Source organism: Girardinichthys multiradiatus, chromosome 12 (genome assembly GCF_021462225.1).
Source record: "Girardinichthys multiradiatus isolate DD_20200921_A chromosome 12, DD_fGirMul_XY1, whole genome shotgun sequence".
NCBI classification, from domain to species: domain Eukaryota; kingdom Metazoa; phylum Chordata; class Actinopteri; order Cyprinodontiformes; family Goodeidae; genus Girardinichthys; species Girardinichthys multiradiatus.
This window is the reverse complement of record NC_061805.1, coordinates 19,948,616-19,965,282: the sequence shown is the minus strand read 5'-3', so window position 1 is coordinate 19,965,282 and position 16,667 is coordinate 19,948,616. Positions and strand designations below refer to the sequence as shown.

The window sequence follows — 16,667 nt, the reverse complement described above, 5'->3', positions numbered from 1 at the left end:
AATTTTTTAACCAAATCTTAATTTTTCCGTTAATCCAGATTAATCATTTTCATAACACATATTTTCAAAAACGTTTCTATGTTGGTGTAAATGGTGTTTTTACACTTTAATTATGAGACAGTATTTAATCAGTTGGGCCATATTTTACACAGATATGATCTTAAATTTCAGGTAGAACAGATGCCTTTTCTTTTCCAACATCAGCTTTGACACAATTGATAAAACAAATATTTGCTGCCATCTTGTGGCAGATTATTGTAACACCCTTATTTGAGTGTCCACTTTTTGGAGAATGTTACACTAACTGCAGGCTAAATTAAAAGCTCAGCTTTCTGGAGTGGAAAAAAAAAGGTCTAAAACAGATGAACTGCATTGTGAAAGGCACTTATTCGTTTCTGTTAAATTGGATGGGAGCACCATGTTTTAGTTTCTTTGTTACTTTGCGGGGTTTATTTTCACCTCTTTTTTTTTCGATGCCAGTCCACAATACTGGGAGTAAATAACTAAATCTGCATGGGAAGAACATGCAAACTCCATGCAGGAAGACCCCAGGATGGGAGTCAAATCCAGAACCTTCTTGCTGCAAGGCAACAGTGCTACCAACTGCGCCACCATGCAGCTAGCAGATGCCTAGGTTGACAGAATCACAAGCTGACATGACAAAATATAAGTATGAATGCATTCAGATCCAGTTACTCCCTGAAAGTGGTTCTGGAAGACATTTGTGTCCACATTAGTTTTGCACTTTGAACTCAAGCCTATGTTGTGCTACCCTGAAGAGCCACCTGATATGAGTCCAGAAGAGAGGAAGAGAAATCACTGGGATCTTATGGTTCCGTGCACAAAAAACATATTTCTATAAAAAAAACATTGCTAAAATTACACAAAGCTGTTTGATCGGTTTAAATTATAATAGTGCAAACTATGAGAATAAACAGAAGGCACAAACAACTACCTAATTGGTCTTTCAGAACTTATATCAATCATATTTTTATTTTAGTTTGGATTTATTGCGCTGCTGTGGTCACCGTATCTTAAAATCCTTTGCATCTATATAACTAGAAGAAATTTAGCTTTTATGAGGCATAATGCATGTGCAATGATTTGTTCATACAGTAAAGCTAGGTGAAAACAATTAACTGGTGAGCCATAGAAATTTAGGGAGACATTTAAAGTATTTATTTCAAGCACGTGAGATATTGTGGTATAGTGACTTTAACTTGATAGCAGGTGGACATGAAGTGAAGTAGAGAGAGAGAGAGAACAAACCTGCAGTAAATGCCCTGAGGTTGGAAGTAAAGCCTGGGAGAACTAAAGTGAGGACTGAACACTTGCATTTTATGTATTTCCGCTGCATTTAGAAAATAGTGTTTAATGTAGTGTCCTTAAGACTTGGGCTGGAACCACACTTTGAACATTTAAACGGCAAATTGTGGTTCTTCAGGTGTTCTCCAGGAATAAATTTTGAATTTACAGTTAAATGTAAAATATTGCAATCATGAATGCAGCAAGAGGTAAAACAGTTAAGAATTGATTAAAAAAACAAAACAAAATTGTGTAAGTTTTTGTTTATACTTGGTCTTTTTTAAATGTTTTTTCTTTCCATATTTTTCTTGTCGTCATTATTATTATCATTCTTTTACACTTCAGTTATGCTTGGTATACACAACCAGCTATATTTGGGGTTACAAGTGTCTAAATCATTAACACACCTGCATCTGGTGGCTTCAAGGAATATGATCATGCAGGAACAAATTAATGCTGTAATATTTTGTCAATAGAAATGTGTTTTTTTAATATATTCCGCCTTCAACACAGCTATTTTTTTTTTTTTTTTGTTAGATTACATTTGATAGGAGTGTTTTTTATATACCCATCTACGTAAATGTGTACTTGAAGCGCAAAACATCAAAACGTTTCCTCTTAGTCAAAACCAAAGCATACAGCAGAATGTAGAACATACTGTTTCAATCAGAACCTATACTTTGCACTATAATGCCCTTCTACCCTTCCCCTTCTTGTGCACGCACGCACACACGCACCACGTACACACGCACAAACATGGCGGCATCTGTTTTACTTGTACGCTCCTCCTTCAGGATTTGCTCACCGTTAACCGCACACTATCACTGCTGCCTTGTCAAACTGCGGACGCACAGAAAGTACGACAGTCAAAAGAGGCATCTGTATCACTCTGTGAGAAGGTAAACTGTGTCGCATTTAAAATACTGCCGATTTGGTTGTTGTTGAAATGTTTGGAAAGGATGGAGAGCGGCGTTCGAGTGCCGGTGGAAGCAATGCTAGTACTGTACGTCACATGTCACAGGATTGTAACTGAGTGCAGGTTACATATCAGCTGGTAGAGGGCGCAAGGTAAACTACTGTTAAACGACGTGGAAAAAAATCGAGAACGTTTACAAATATGCCAGAAAAATGTAGTTTAGCGCATTTGCATCGGTTATAGCAGCTTAGAGAAATTACTCTGTGACATTGCTGAAGGACAGGTTATTACACCGTTTACATAATTCACAGGTCCTCTCATCATATTATTAAATATAAGTATGGCAGGCCGTTTTAACATAAAATCGGCTTCCCCCACACATTCCAGACATCTGAATTTGAGACTAGATTTATTCGTTGAGATATCTGTAATTATATTTTGCCTTGGCAAAATACCAATTCTATATATCTAATTACATTCTGACTAGTATAAATGACGTCAGATATACCGTTTAAGCTGCTGGAGGTTCCAATTCAAGATGCACTATATTGCTGAAAGTATGTGTCTTAAATTTTTGATTTCTTTAAAACAACTAATGACTAGGCAAAACTAAGATATAGATATCAAGAAATGTATTTTTGGCCTCTTGATGAATGAAAGATATCTTCCAAGAAATTACAGATATTGTGAACATTTATTTTTTATCTAAATTAAGATCTTTGATAATTATTCAGTCTAGTCAAAACGTTTTTAGGGTGAATTGTGTTTTTAGGGAGTGAGTAAATCCAAAATGTTTAGATTTCTAAAGCAGTCTTCAAGCATACAGTTTTTAATTTATATATCTAAAAATGTAATTTTGACATAATTAAGTTCGAGATTTCTTAAATTGTAATGATGTGTGACCCTTCAGATGACGAATTCTGTGACGTTGTTTGAGATATCATGAAAGGCATTTTGATTTGTCAAAATGTGATTGAAGATATCTTGAATTGTTCTTACTAGTGAGGATGTAAATGCAGATATCCTAAATTGCCATTACAGATATTCAAAATGTAGCTGTTAGTAGTCAAAACTCACTTTGAGATAACCAGTTTAATTACAGGAAACAGATGTTATGTTAAAACGGTCTGCCATAATCTGCAGTCTTTAGCTAACTTCCGTTTAAACTTGTGACCTTTGTGTGAGAGACCGGCATTTGTTAATCCAATTGGTTGCCATAAGTTACTGTTGGTTACACATTAAAGCGATGTGCTCTTCAAATTCAGCTGTAATAAACTGACACCACCTAATATTCCCAAATTTAATATGTAGCTGTGGTAATTTTTCTGTACAGTTGGCTTAAAGTTAAAGAAATCCCCTTAACTTCAATAGGTGCATAAAACTACTATTAGTTCAATGTTCTTAACAGATTTCAATTCAGTTTAATTCAAACCAGTTTTATTTATATAGTGCCAATTCACAACACATGTCATCTCAAGGGACTTTACAAAGTAAATTCAATCGAATCATACAGATTTCAAGTCTGGTACATACGTTCCAATTGATCCTAACTATCAAATAGTGCAGTCAGATTCAATTTATTATTCAAATTGGTTAAAAAGTTTTTCTATCTGATGAAACAGCAGATTGCATCCAGTCAGTGACTTGCAGCATTCACTCCTGGATGAGCATGTAGCGACAGTGGACAGTCGCTGGCATTGACTTTGCAGCAATCCCTCATTCTGAGCATGCATGTAGCGGCAGTGGAGAGGAAAAACTCCCTTTTAACAGGAAGAAACCTTCAGCAGAACCAGGCTCAGTGTGAGGGGGTTGTGGCAGAAGCACTAATGAGAAGCACTAATCCAGTAGTAGTAGTCCAGAAAAAACATCATATATCTTTCATACTGTCAGGGATTGCAAACCAACCAGAAGGGCACTAAAATTTTTCAAATTAATATTTTATTTATTCACAAAAATGTCAAATTTTTATTCAAAATGATAAGTTGTGACCTAACCCGAGGCCAGTACAACGCAAGGAACTGAGGCACAAAGTGACCTGACAAACAAGACATGAGGGAAACTGTTGGTTCAAAAGGAGGAATAACAACTAATAAACTAATGAACATTAACTTTGCTCATCAGTATGGAAGAGTATTAGGGCCACTGAAAAAAAAAAAATCTGAATTCTGACTTCAATGCAGATGGGCAGCTAGAAGCAACTGGGAGCAACCACCTTCAATGACAGAGATGTGACTGAATCCAAAGTACCCATTAAATACATCTGTCAGAATACACTCAACACACCAAATGTTGGTTGTAGCTCTTTTGGTGGCTTCATCTAGGAAATAAAGAAAGCTAAGAGTATGAAAGAGAGCACATACAGTTAATCACAGTAGAAGCTCAGCCAGTAGCTACCTCTAGGAGAGACAGGGTTAAACACTGAAAGACAGGGCCAAGTGTATAATTTGTAGAAGGTGAGCATTAAGTTGTTGGCAGCAGCACATTGCCCCTCTCCAGGAAGGTGCCACAGCTAAACACAGAGCCAGGCCAGATGTTGCTTCTAGAAAGAAAACAAAGAGAGAACATAAAGTTAAAAGCTGAAATAACAGCAAATAACGTAAAATTGGAGAGTAGTATGAGAATGTAGCAAACCCTAAGGATGATATAATATATAATTGTACCTATTGGAAGTATATATATATATATAAAGAAAATAGGCCCAAGCACTGAAACCTGTGGTACTCCACAATTAACCCTGGATTTAGACCGGCCTAGTGCTGTTCTCCTGGTCCCTAAATGCATGTTCCAACCTTTCTAAAAGAATATTGTGATCAACTTTATCAAATGCAGACACAAGTCCATTATCTGAGGCCATGATAATATCATTAGTGACAATTGGATATAGGTCTGTAATTTATTAAATTATCTTGTTCAAGTGAAGGTTTCTTAAGTAAAGGTTTAATTACAGCTACCTTAAAAGCCTGTGGTACATATCCATTTACTAAGGATAGGTTAATCATATCTAAAATGGGGCTGGTAATCAGAGGGAACACTTCCTTAAATAATTTGGTTGGGATTGGGTCTAACATACAAGTTGATAAGAAATAAGCTGTTCTAACTTGGCGAAGTGTCTTTTTATACAACAGTAAACTATTTTCCAGATTAAGTAGGAATCCTCTAGGTGTGTAGAGCATCATTCTCTCTCCAATTTTCTAACATTGTGCTTTAAAGTATGCAGCTCTGAATTAAATCAGGGAGCCAGTCTCCTATTAATAATTACCTTCTTTTCGGAGGGGGTCTACATTGTCTAATGCACTGAGGAAGTAACATTATGAACAAGAGAATCAATTTGTGAAGGGACAGAAACAAAATTATTGCCGTTATCTGTGTTTTTCTATAATGGGGAAACTAAAAATGGAACAGATTCTTTAAAGGTTGTTACAGCATCGCCTGATAATGACCTACTATAATGACATTTTCTTTCAGGTGTGGAGTACTCAGTTAAATTAAACTCAAAGGTTATTAAAAATGGTCAGACAGGACAGGGTTATGAGGAAATATTGTTATTTATTTACACTCATTGCCATATGTCAGCACAAGGTCCAGAGAATGAAAGGGTGGGTAGGTTTGAACATTTTTTTAAGCAAAGCTGATTGCGTCTAAGATAGCATTAAAGGCTATGACTTTCAGTGTCAACATGAATATTAAAATCCCCAACTATAATGATCTTATCTGTATTGAAAACTAAATCAGACAAGGTCAGAACTGATGTAAATTGAGATAAATTGAATAAGGGCCTGGTGGATGGTACAAAACAACAAACAGAAGTAGTTTTAGTGCTTTGTAATCAAGCCCCCCCCCCCCCCCCCCCCCCAGTATTTCAAGGTATGTGAAAATTAATAATTAGAAGGAGTTGACTCATTTATAGTAACATAATCGTCTTGCGGCAGCCAGGTTTCAGTGAGCCAAGTTAATCAATTTGATTGTCACAGATCAGGTCACTAACTAGCAATGTCTTTGAAGAGAGAGATCTTATGTTCAATAAGCCACATTTGTTTTATTTTTATTTTCAGTTTGAGTTGTGTTTATTCTTATGAGACTTTCATGGTTTCCTCCTTTTAGATTACTTTTTTAATCTACTCAATTTTGGATACTGTCTAAATAGGGTAATGGGTGGGTAACAGGACAAACGCTGCAGAGAGGAGTGTTAAACTACGACCCTGCTTCCTGATCTGAACCCTTGGATGTCAAGAGTTTTAGAAAACTGATAAATTCGGTCAGATTCCTAGAAAGAAGAGCTGCTCCATCCAAAGTGGGATGGATGCTGTCTCTCTGAATCAGACCAGGTTTTTCCCAAAATGTTGCCAATTATCAGTGTAGCCCACATTGTTTTCTGGATACCACCTAGACAGCCAGCTGTTAAACATGTCGTCACTGGACAAATCAGGGAGGGGACCAGAGAAAATGAGTCCAACATTTTTTTGGCAAACTTACACACCGAAGGAACACTAACTTTGGTGACCTCTGATGGGTGTAACCAGGTGTCAGTTTCAGGTAGTTCTGGTCCCTGGCAAACTGACTATGGTCGCTGGTGTCTCTAATGCCACGTTTATGGAACTGCCAATTCCCAAAGTCGGCTTCTCAGCGGGTGTGTCGCTGAGCGGGGAAAATCTGTTAGACACTCAGACGAGTTGGTGGTGACCCGTGGGCTGGGATCTAGGACTATGCTTTCTACGTACCGTCACCCAGCCGGCCTGAGGCCCAGGCTGCGCGAGCTCTCCTGAAAGACTGCTGCGGGGAGCTGCCCTCGGTGGCTAAGGGGCATCTGCTATCTGTTGATTTTTCAACAGTGTGAAGCTGGTCCTCCAATTCCGACACCCTCGCCTCCAAAGCTACTGCCCAAGCAACTGCACCCTGTTGGCGGACAGACACCTCAGATGTCCCCCGAATTCTTTTCCCCAGAAGCGTCACCTCTACCTATAATCTTTCTCCTGAAAGAAATGAATCTCAAACTGTTCTATACTCTCAACACTTTTATTCTAAATAAGGCAGAGGAATGGTTACAGAGATCAGCGCTGATGGCTCCCGTCCTTAACCCGCTCTGTGATCCAAATGACGAAACGGCCTCGAAAGGTCACACATGGTTTTTATGTCTGGTACTCCCACTGAGGGATGTACACTCCCTCAGTGTATATCAGTAGACTATGTGTCACCATTCTGGTGTCTACCTGATAGTGTGTGTAATAGCAGGTGTCCAACCCTGAATCTAAGTGTGGCTGCTGCAATCATAGGATTATTATTCTATTCTAAGAAAAATGAAAACATTGTCATTCTGTTGTGTGTGTGAAAGCTCATCTATAAGTAATAGTAAGCAAGGTTATTCCTAACACTACAAAAATGCTACATTGATTACACGTATCATTATCACTAAGGAGGCAGGGGAGTAACTGAACATCTGACGCAGAGAGTAGTCTCAGAGAGACGGAGAAACAACAGAATGGGTAGCCATGGTGGAGCTAACGCTAAGCTAGCGACCCATTACCACTGCGGGGAAAACCATGTGAATCACGGGGATCCCCTGACGTCAAGTGCAGCAACAGAAAATAATACGTGTTTTAACGTGTTTATGTGTTAGAATAAGTAAGAGATGTCACAACAAATATAAATCTGATAAAACCGAGAGGGCCTTCACAACACACCAAACAGTCCACCGAGTGTAACAGTGAAAAACGGAAGTGACGCAACACGCCTTACCACGCCCTGCGTCGTAGCCAGATAACAGGAGACATGATTGAACAGGAGCAATTTATAGTTTAAATGCAAGTCAGGGAAAGATGGACGAAGTTTGGAATAAAGTGAGACTTACAGATTGGAGTAACTTACTTTCCTATCTATCTATCTATCTATCTATCTATCTATCTATCTATCTATCTATCTATCTATCTATCTATCTATCTATCTATCTATCTATCTATCTATCTATCTATCTATCTATCTATCTATCTATCTATCTATCTATCTATCTATCTATCTATCTATCTATCTATCTGTCTGTCTGTCTGTCTGTCTGTCTGTCTGTCTGTCTGTCAAGTATTTTAATCCATTTTTATCTGCTGCTTGAACTCTTTGTTTTCTTTACAATAAACGTTTCTAGGCACGCTGCTGTGGTGATTTCAGGAACTGCGCTGGCTCGTCAGATTCACAGAGAAATTCAGCGTGATGTGGAAGAGCTAGTTGCTCATGACAACATGAGACCCCACCTTGGCGTAATCTTAGTCGGAGACGACCCGGCCAGTCATACCTACGTTAAGAACAAGACCCGGGCAGCCACCATCCTGGGTCAGATATAAGCAGTGTGTGTCTTTCTTAACACTGTTCACAATGTGTAAGGTGCAGTCATACACATGCACCTTATTGAGTTAGAACATTGAAGGCATACCCATACTGTATATAGATTTATTACAAACTGAGTGATATATTTCATTTTTCTTTAGAGGGTTAAGTTGATAAGAACAATAAAAATTGGATTTTGTTTTTGTTTTCTTTTTTTTGTTTTTGTTTTTACAAATTTTTATATTATGGGCATGTTAAGGCTTACACAAGCATTTTGAAAACTGCTGCCCTGACAGTTGTCAATGTCAGTGGTACCCTTCACAATGACAGTGAGCCACAAAAAATCATTGCCAAAGAAGCTGGCTGTTCAGAGTGGTATATCCAAGCATATTATTGGAAGGCTGAGGAGAACTCTTGTCCAATAAAAAGTTTGAGGGAGATTCACATTTTGTGGAATGTGCCTGAAGTAAGTGCTTTAAGACCCAGCACACGTAGATATATCCAGGACTTGGGATGAAACATGATTCCAGGGACGTCAGAACCTGGGCTAGAAAAGGACCTCTTTTCAAATTAAAGTAGATTTAATATTTCATTTGGAAATTAAGTTGGTGCAGGGTGATCACCTCCATGCAACTCCACATTGATGCAGTAATTTATGCTGAAAGAGCCCTGACCAAGTATTGCGCGCATATACTGTAGAGTGCATAGACATACGTTTTCAAAAACAAAAAATGATTTCTTAAAAATTTGAAGTTCTGATTAGTTATAAGTTATCATTACAATGACCAGAAACAAAAGATTGACATGTATCACTGTGTTTGTAATGAATCTGTATAATGTCAGTTTCTCTTTTAGATTTGAATTACTGAGACAAATAAAATGTTCAATTATATTCTGATCAATCAAGATGCCTGTACCTTAACGTCACACTTCCCACATTCTTTACTCCTATGAGAACATGCAAATTAAGAAAAATTATTTGAGTTTTTTTCTTTTGCAGATATAATTATCATGTAATATTTACAAATATTTGAGATCACAAGCACATAACTACTATATTTAAAAATACGTTTTGGCTCAGAGCGTAGTATTTGTCAATCTCCAGGTATTTCCAGTGACACCGTGGTTCGGCCCAGCTCGGTGTCCCAGGAGGAGTTGCTGGAGCTGATAGATAAGATGAATCGTGACTGGAGGGTCAGTGGCCTCTTGGTGCAGCTGCCACTTCCAGGTAAGCAGAGAGAAGGCTGAAAATAAATCTTCCTCACATGTGAGTGCAGTTTGTGTTGCCCTTTTACATATCTGTAGTGTATTAGATTTGTAAACGCTGAAAAAGAATAATCCAAAACCTGAACTGTATTGCATCTTGTGTTGAAAAAATGGCTAAATACTTTTGGCAGTGATAAATATACATTTTCTGTATTAAATAATAAATAGTCAATTGTGTTGGTGGCAATTCTAATTTTACCTGTATTTCCGACACATTGGTTCTTTTTGTAACAAAACACAATAAAGAGGAATAAAAATAATACTAGCAAAAAACTGAATTATCATATATCCAAAAAATAATAAGTATTTAAATTTAATGTAATAATGGCTGATTTATTCTTGCTGCTCCTTTCTTTAGATCACATCAACGAACGAGCTGTGTGTAATGCCATCGCTCCAGAGAAGGATGTTGATGGTTTCCATATTGTGAATATTGGAAAGCTGTGCCTGGATCAAAGGTCTATGGTACCTGCAACACCCGCAGCAGTCTGGGAGATGATCAAAAGAGCAGGTAAACCAGCAAAGGTTCCAAAGCACAAGTACATATTTTTTTTTTTTATCCTCTTCAAACAAATTATCCTCTAGAGGGCAGTAAAGATCTGTTAGTACTCATGGTACTGGTATCATTCCTTGTTGCTAATACCAGGTTATAGGAGTATTATTACATATGTAGTAAAATCTTCATATTTCTGATAATGTTCGATCCTTTTATAAGTGGATATTTTTGTAATTAATTTTTTCTTGTGTTGAATCTAGTAAATGTTGTGTCAGTTTGTTCAATGTTAAAGTCTCCCCACTATACAAATCTTTGTACTGGTCCATTTTAGAATTGGCACAAAAATAATGAAAATATAGTATTAAATCAATTATTTGCTGAACCATCCTGTAGCATTATAGTATATCTTTTCAAACGTGTGTAATATTTGTAGCATTCCTTTGAGCAACACTGAGAACATCTCAAGTTCAAAGCCTTTCACAGAAAAGAAACCTGTGCTTCTTTGATTTGACCTTATAACTCTCATTAAATAAGAGATTGGCTTGATAATTTAATAAAAGCATCCAGTTTGATCACAGCATTAGATTTCATAGTTTGTATATTTCAAGTGTCATATTTCTTCATTAACATGAAGATTAAGTAGTAGGAAATTTCCTTACTGAACAAACCCAGAGAAGAATGTTGGTGTTTGTGGCCAAGAACAATAAAGCCTTCAGTCACACTTGGCTTCTGATCAGTGAAGTTCAGTCCAGGTAACTGATGCTGCACAGATTTAAAAAACATTGTGTAGCATGCAGGTCTATACTACTCAATGATAACAAAATAAATGAATTCCAAGAAACATTTTAAAGATACTAATTGTTTTAAATGGTATATTTTCATAATAACAGTTTATGATAATAAAGACATTAGACATATTGACTTCATCGACAATCAGTGATTTTTTTATTTGATTTCCTGCTTGAAGAGCTTTGCACTCCTAACTTGTATGATGTGAATCTTTCAAGTTGTTTACTAAGAGAACAATAGAAGCTGATTTTCATAGTGATTAGGGCTGCCGGGACTAGTCAACGTGATTGATAACTTCAACTTAAATAATGTGTTAAGATCAACTTTTTTAGTTGACGATACATTTTTTGGATTGATCTTTTGTATATATTTTTAAACAGGTTAACAAAAGTTACAAATGTTTTTCTTCAACTAACTGTGGGTAAGGAGAGTCCCTTGGCTTTAGTCTGCAGCTGTTCTCGCTTGTGTCTCTGCGTGTGCGCATGCTGCATGTAACAATCACACTCAACTTCAGTGCTTGGTTATTTCGAAACAAATATTGCAGACAAAATATCCACTTCAGTGACTGATTAGCCGGAGTTATAAAGGTGTTTCTAAGTCCTCAAAGGCCGAAGTGCTCTAAAGTAAGGAAAAAAGTCGTCTAACTTGAAGAAAAGAATTTCAAGATAGAGGAGGGTTTGTGTGCTTTGCAAGTTTTTTTTGTGCATCATAGCAACTTAACATTATGAGCACTGGAAGGTGAAGTGAATAACACTGATGATTAACTTATCAATGTATCTGTTGTAAAAAAAAGTTAAAAGAATTCAAATGAAATAGTTTTGTAAAGGAACATTTGTCATATTCAGAATTCAATTAATGGATTAATACAAAAAAGTCATTATAGCCCTAAATGTGATTGAGTTGATAGGCTGTTTCAAAGGGCAAATATGCTGCTTAGAATCGGTATGTATATCTGGTAACTGATTTAAGTTTTAAGTACGTTTCCATGCATTTCTTCAAACAACAGATTTTTGGCTTTGTTGTGAACTTTATACTGCATCGTTTTAACTGCAGTGAATCCTGCAACACAGTCTATGTTATAGAGTTTAACCCAAACACAGTGTATCAAAACAGACAGGAAACTCGTCTGGGGTACCCTTTGATTAAAATAGTGACCTGACATAAAAATCCACAACAAAACATCTGTAAATCTTTCAGATCAGGATCATTTGTAAGAAAAAAAGCGTTTCATGTTTTCTTCCCTGGGAATGTGTTTATGCAGGAATTGAAACCGTGGGAAAGAATGTCCTGGTTGCTGGTCGCTCCAAAAATGTTGGAATGCCCATTGCTATGTTGCTGCATACTGATCGCAACCATGAACGCCCTGGGGGTAAGCTAGGTTATATGCATGCGCTTTATCTGCACTGTCAATGTAAGTTTGCCAGCTCAATGACATGATTAGCATATTTGTAGAAAATGCAAGTTCCACCATCCTGCTCTTCCCTGAAGGATAGTTAACGCTTTAAGCTTTTGCGATGATATGAATGTTCACTTTAATGACTCCTCGCCTTTTTCATCAAAGAAAAAACAAAATGCTAATGCATGACCTGTTGGATATAAAGAAGGGAGTGGAAAGCCTTAAACAGGGCGAAACTTTTGGCTCTGTGCATCACTGGGAGACGGATCCAATCCTTATAAGGGTGCAGGAAGGAAGAATTGGATTTCAAAAGGTGTTGTCTGTTTGAATTAAGCAACACGATTGACTTTAACTGTCAAAGTTCAGCAGTATGACAGGGCAAGGAGACAAGCAGTATAATAAAAGCATGCCATAAGCTGTGGTGGCTCTTGCACTCCTTAGGGAATTGCAAAAAAAAAAAAATATTTAGAGGACTAAATTTCTTTACATGTTTAAAGCACTGACACACATCCTGTCTGTGGTAGTCCCAACTCAAGTTCTTTAACTAATCCCACTCTTCAGTTTCCAGGAATCTTTAGAGAGAAAGAAACCACTAGAGAAAACTAGTGTCCTACCAGTTTGACCAGTTGTTGAAGTAGATGTTTTGAGAACTAACTAACTTTCTAACTGCTGTTTTTCCTACATGGATCGTGCCCTTTAAAAAAATGCTGATTCATACATTGTGTCAATGGGTTTCAGGTTAATTTTTGTTCTGGTCTGATTAAATGAACTAAAACACACGAAGAAGATGTTGATAGCATCACATTTGTATTGTTCATAAATATACACTAACTGGCCACTTTATTAGGCACATCTTGCTAGTATCAGGTCGGACGTTGTTTGCCTTTAAAACTGTCATAAGTCATTGTGGTATAGATTCAACAAAGTGTCTGAGTGCCTCAGAGATTTGGATCCATATTGTTGGCTTCACATTGATGATGCAAATCTCCTGTTCCACCACATCCCAGAGCTGTTCTTTTGGGTTGTGATCTGTTCACTATGGAGGCCTTTGGAGTTTGGTTAGCTCATTGACATTTTCAGAAGAATTTAGGTTCGTGGCATTGTGCACTATCCTGCTGGAATGAGCCATCAGAAGATACACTATGGTTATGAAGTGATTGACATAGTCCCTATACTTTGGTAGCTTTTTGGGTGCGGCTGATGAGTAGCGGGTACAAAGGACTTCAAAGTGTGCCAAGAAAACATCCCTGACACCATGATACCACCACTATCAGCTGGAACTGTTGACACGACGCCAGAGGGATCCATGTTTTAATATTGTTAAAGTGAAGTTGTGAGGCTACCATCTAAATTGCACAGCTAAATGGAGACTCAACAAAAAGGAAACATATTTCCAAAGTTTTATTTTTCTATTTTGTTTACCTTGTGTGAGCTGTTGCCATGGTTTCCTTTTCTCAGCTGACAGTAGTGGCACACGGTTTGGTCTTCTGCTGCTGTAGCCCATCTGCTTCTAGGTTTGATGGAATGTATGCATTAATTTTTTTGCTGTTTTGCTGAATGTTGTTCCCAATAAATTGGCCATTAAGGTTAAATGCTTGCTTTATTTAACTCTACATGTTGACACACACTTTCATTAAGTAACCCTAATCAGTGCTTTGATATTTGTAAAGTAGTTTCCCTTAACACCCACTCTATCCACAACAAGTGAGGAAAACAAATCTAGTTTTTGTTATTGATTCAGCTGGTTTCAGTTGCACAAGTTTACATTTCTGTCACTGGAATCGGGTATCTGGCAACACCAAACCTCTGTGAGAACTTGTTCCTGAAGAAAAGGGCTGTTTCTGAAGTTCAGCCCTTTTCAGATGAAACGATATGCAAAATTCCAGTTGAACTTTCTAACGTGGTGCAACGACCTGCTGGTTTCTCCGCACCCTTATTGTCAGGTGCAACCCCTCCAATTATTGTAGGTGGTTTGAAATTAATTCCCATGAATTAGTTTTACGAATTACATCAAATGCCATGAGCTACTAACTCTGCATTTAACAGTTTTATATTTATTTTTTCATCTTGTGTAATTAATTTATAGATAAATGGAACAGCAGGCATACCAACAGTTTAGCTGGATTATCCAGTGATCCTGTGGCTTGTTTTGTCTCTGTAAATTTACCTACCCTCCATAATATGTGACTTCCTAATATCTACAAGAACACATATGGATTGTTAAGCAGGCAGATCTGAGCTAGATTGAAACACAACAGCCTTCATCTGCAGACAGACACATTTTTTCTCTGTTGAAATTAGAAGCCTGGGTGGATTAAACAGATAGGAAGAACAATAATTTAATTCTAGACTCTTATGTGCACTTGGGCAAGACACTGAACTCCAGTTGGCCTCCAGCGAGTCGAGTGAGCCCAAATGGAGTAGAACTGCTCTGCCTAAATAGAGCCAGTGGAAAAGGGACAATTGTCAGGTCCTGGAGCTTTGCTGGTCTGTTGACACTGAAAGAGCCTATTTAAATTTAAATTTCTCAGAGATCCTAAGTCCAGGAAGGGGGTCTGAGGAGAGGAGGGTATGTGGTCCATGTGGGCTTTTGTGTCTGAGTGAGACGTGAACAAGCTGGCAGAAGGTTGCTTTTCTAACCTGCTGTAGAAGCTGTTATGGTCATCTGCCAGATGAGTATTCTGCTCAGGGTGAGCAGAATACTCTGATGTTTTTCAGACCATTCCAAACTGCCGCTAGGTCGTTAGCTGAGAAGTTGTTTTTTTGCTTCTCCAATATCTTCTCTTGGCTGCCACAATCTCCTTGGTCAGCCTGATTATGCAGGGCCCGGTCTCCACTATTGCAGACCTCTTCTTTGTTCTTTGAATCTTTCTTTTCTGAAATCATTATCATAACAATAATGCCCGTGGCTTGTTTGCTACTGTCGACAGGTTAACAAACTCTCCTGTGTCTGTAGCATCTGAACTCCACTCTAATGGTGCGTTCACACCGAACGCGGTTTCTGCGAAAGGAGCGGCCAATTTACATGTTATCCCTATGTAGAGGCGCATTCAGGAGCGGAGCAGCGCGGTGCGAAGGACACCTGGCCTAGTTATGTTTAGGCACAATTATCTTATATTTAGGAGATGTGGACATTAAAAATCGGCTGTTTTTTTTTACTGAGCTGAGATTTATTTATTCACCGAAGACAGATGGAGAGGCGTTCAGCAGCGGGGATACAGCGCCGGTAGTTGGCGTCCCGGAGGCCGATTTGTCTCCCAACGCGGAGCAGCAGATCTTCGAAATGGGTCCTGGATAGACGGAAGTACCGCTGAAATTGAGCGTCATCCAGACACAGCTCCTGGAGTAGGTGGTGGTAATCTCCGAACTGTTCCCGTCCCTGAAGAATCTGGTGAACCCAGGGACATTGACGTTGGCGGCGTTTTTTGGCTCTCTACAGGTAAAACATTGTGATTATCCGTGAAATCCATGTCCAGCATGTTCAGTTGAAACCAGCAAGCAGCAGATGGAAGCTCCTCCTATTTGATGACGTGGCGAAGAGTTGCCATTTGTTGCCAAATGCCAACGCGGAGTTCACGCGGAATGTCAAGCGGGCAAAAGCACACAAATGACGCGACAAATTTGCGGAATCTGCGTTTGGTGTGAACGCACCATTACAAAGCATGCAATGAATTTGCTTACTTCGTTACTGAGAAGATTAGAAGAGTAGCCTGTGCATTGATTTCAAGTCCAACACCAATACCGTGTCCAACAAAAATTTATTTTGACAAGATGACACGTTGGCCAATGAGAAAACTAAGCTAATTAAGCTTACAGGAATAAGAAGGCTTGTACGTTTTCAACTTTACCGATTGAAGACGTGGGTTTAACACGTAACCAAAAAACCACGGAGTTTCAAGGAGACGCAATTTTTCCTTGTATTTTTTTGTTCCCCCCCCCCTTCTCTCTCCCTCTGCTCAAAGGAGACAACATCAAGTGAAATCCATCCTTTTATTTTTATTTATTTATTAGAAATAGCGTGGGCAGGATAGTTTGTGGCATTGTGGGCAGGATAGTAGTGCGATTTAGAGTCGCCACTTATAGTCTAATGTATTCTGAATTGTATGTGCATGAAACTTTTTTTTAAAACTTGACTGCTGTTGAATTTTGGAGGCCGCCGTGTCTCGCAAGTTATGTTTTTACTGTGT

At 38.2% G+C, this 16,667-nt stretch overlaps 1 protein-coding gene across 2 annotated transcripts in view; it reads left to right on the top strand.

Moving 5' to 3' along the window:
- Positions 1–2,031: 2,031 nt before the first annotated feature.
- The window catches only part of mthfd2l (methylenetetrahydrofolate dehydrogenase (NADP+ dependent) 2 like), a 29,241-nt gene continuing 14,605 nt past the window's right edge, over positions 2,032–16,667 (top strand). Inside the window, exons 1-5 of one of the 2 annotated variants that reach the window (XM_047380687.1) lie at positions 7,574–8,055; positions 8,355–8,539; positions 9,639–9,761; positions 10,158–10,310; positions 12,346–12,453. In XM_047380687.1, coding sequence (XP_047236643.1) covers positions 8,018–8,055; positions 8,355–8,539; positions 9,639–9,761; positions 10,158–10,310; positions 12,346–12,453 — 607 coding nt within the window. In that variant the 5' untranslated portion in view covers positions 7,574–8,017. Of the gene's footprint in view, positions 2,205–7,573; positions 8,056–8,354; positions 8,540–9,638; positions 9,762–10,157; positions 10,311–12,345; positions 12,454–16,667 lie in introns of those variants that run through there. The other variant, XM_047380686.1, reaches the window with a different exon arrangement.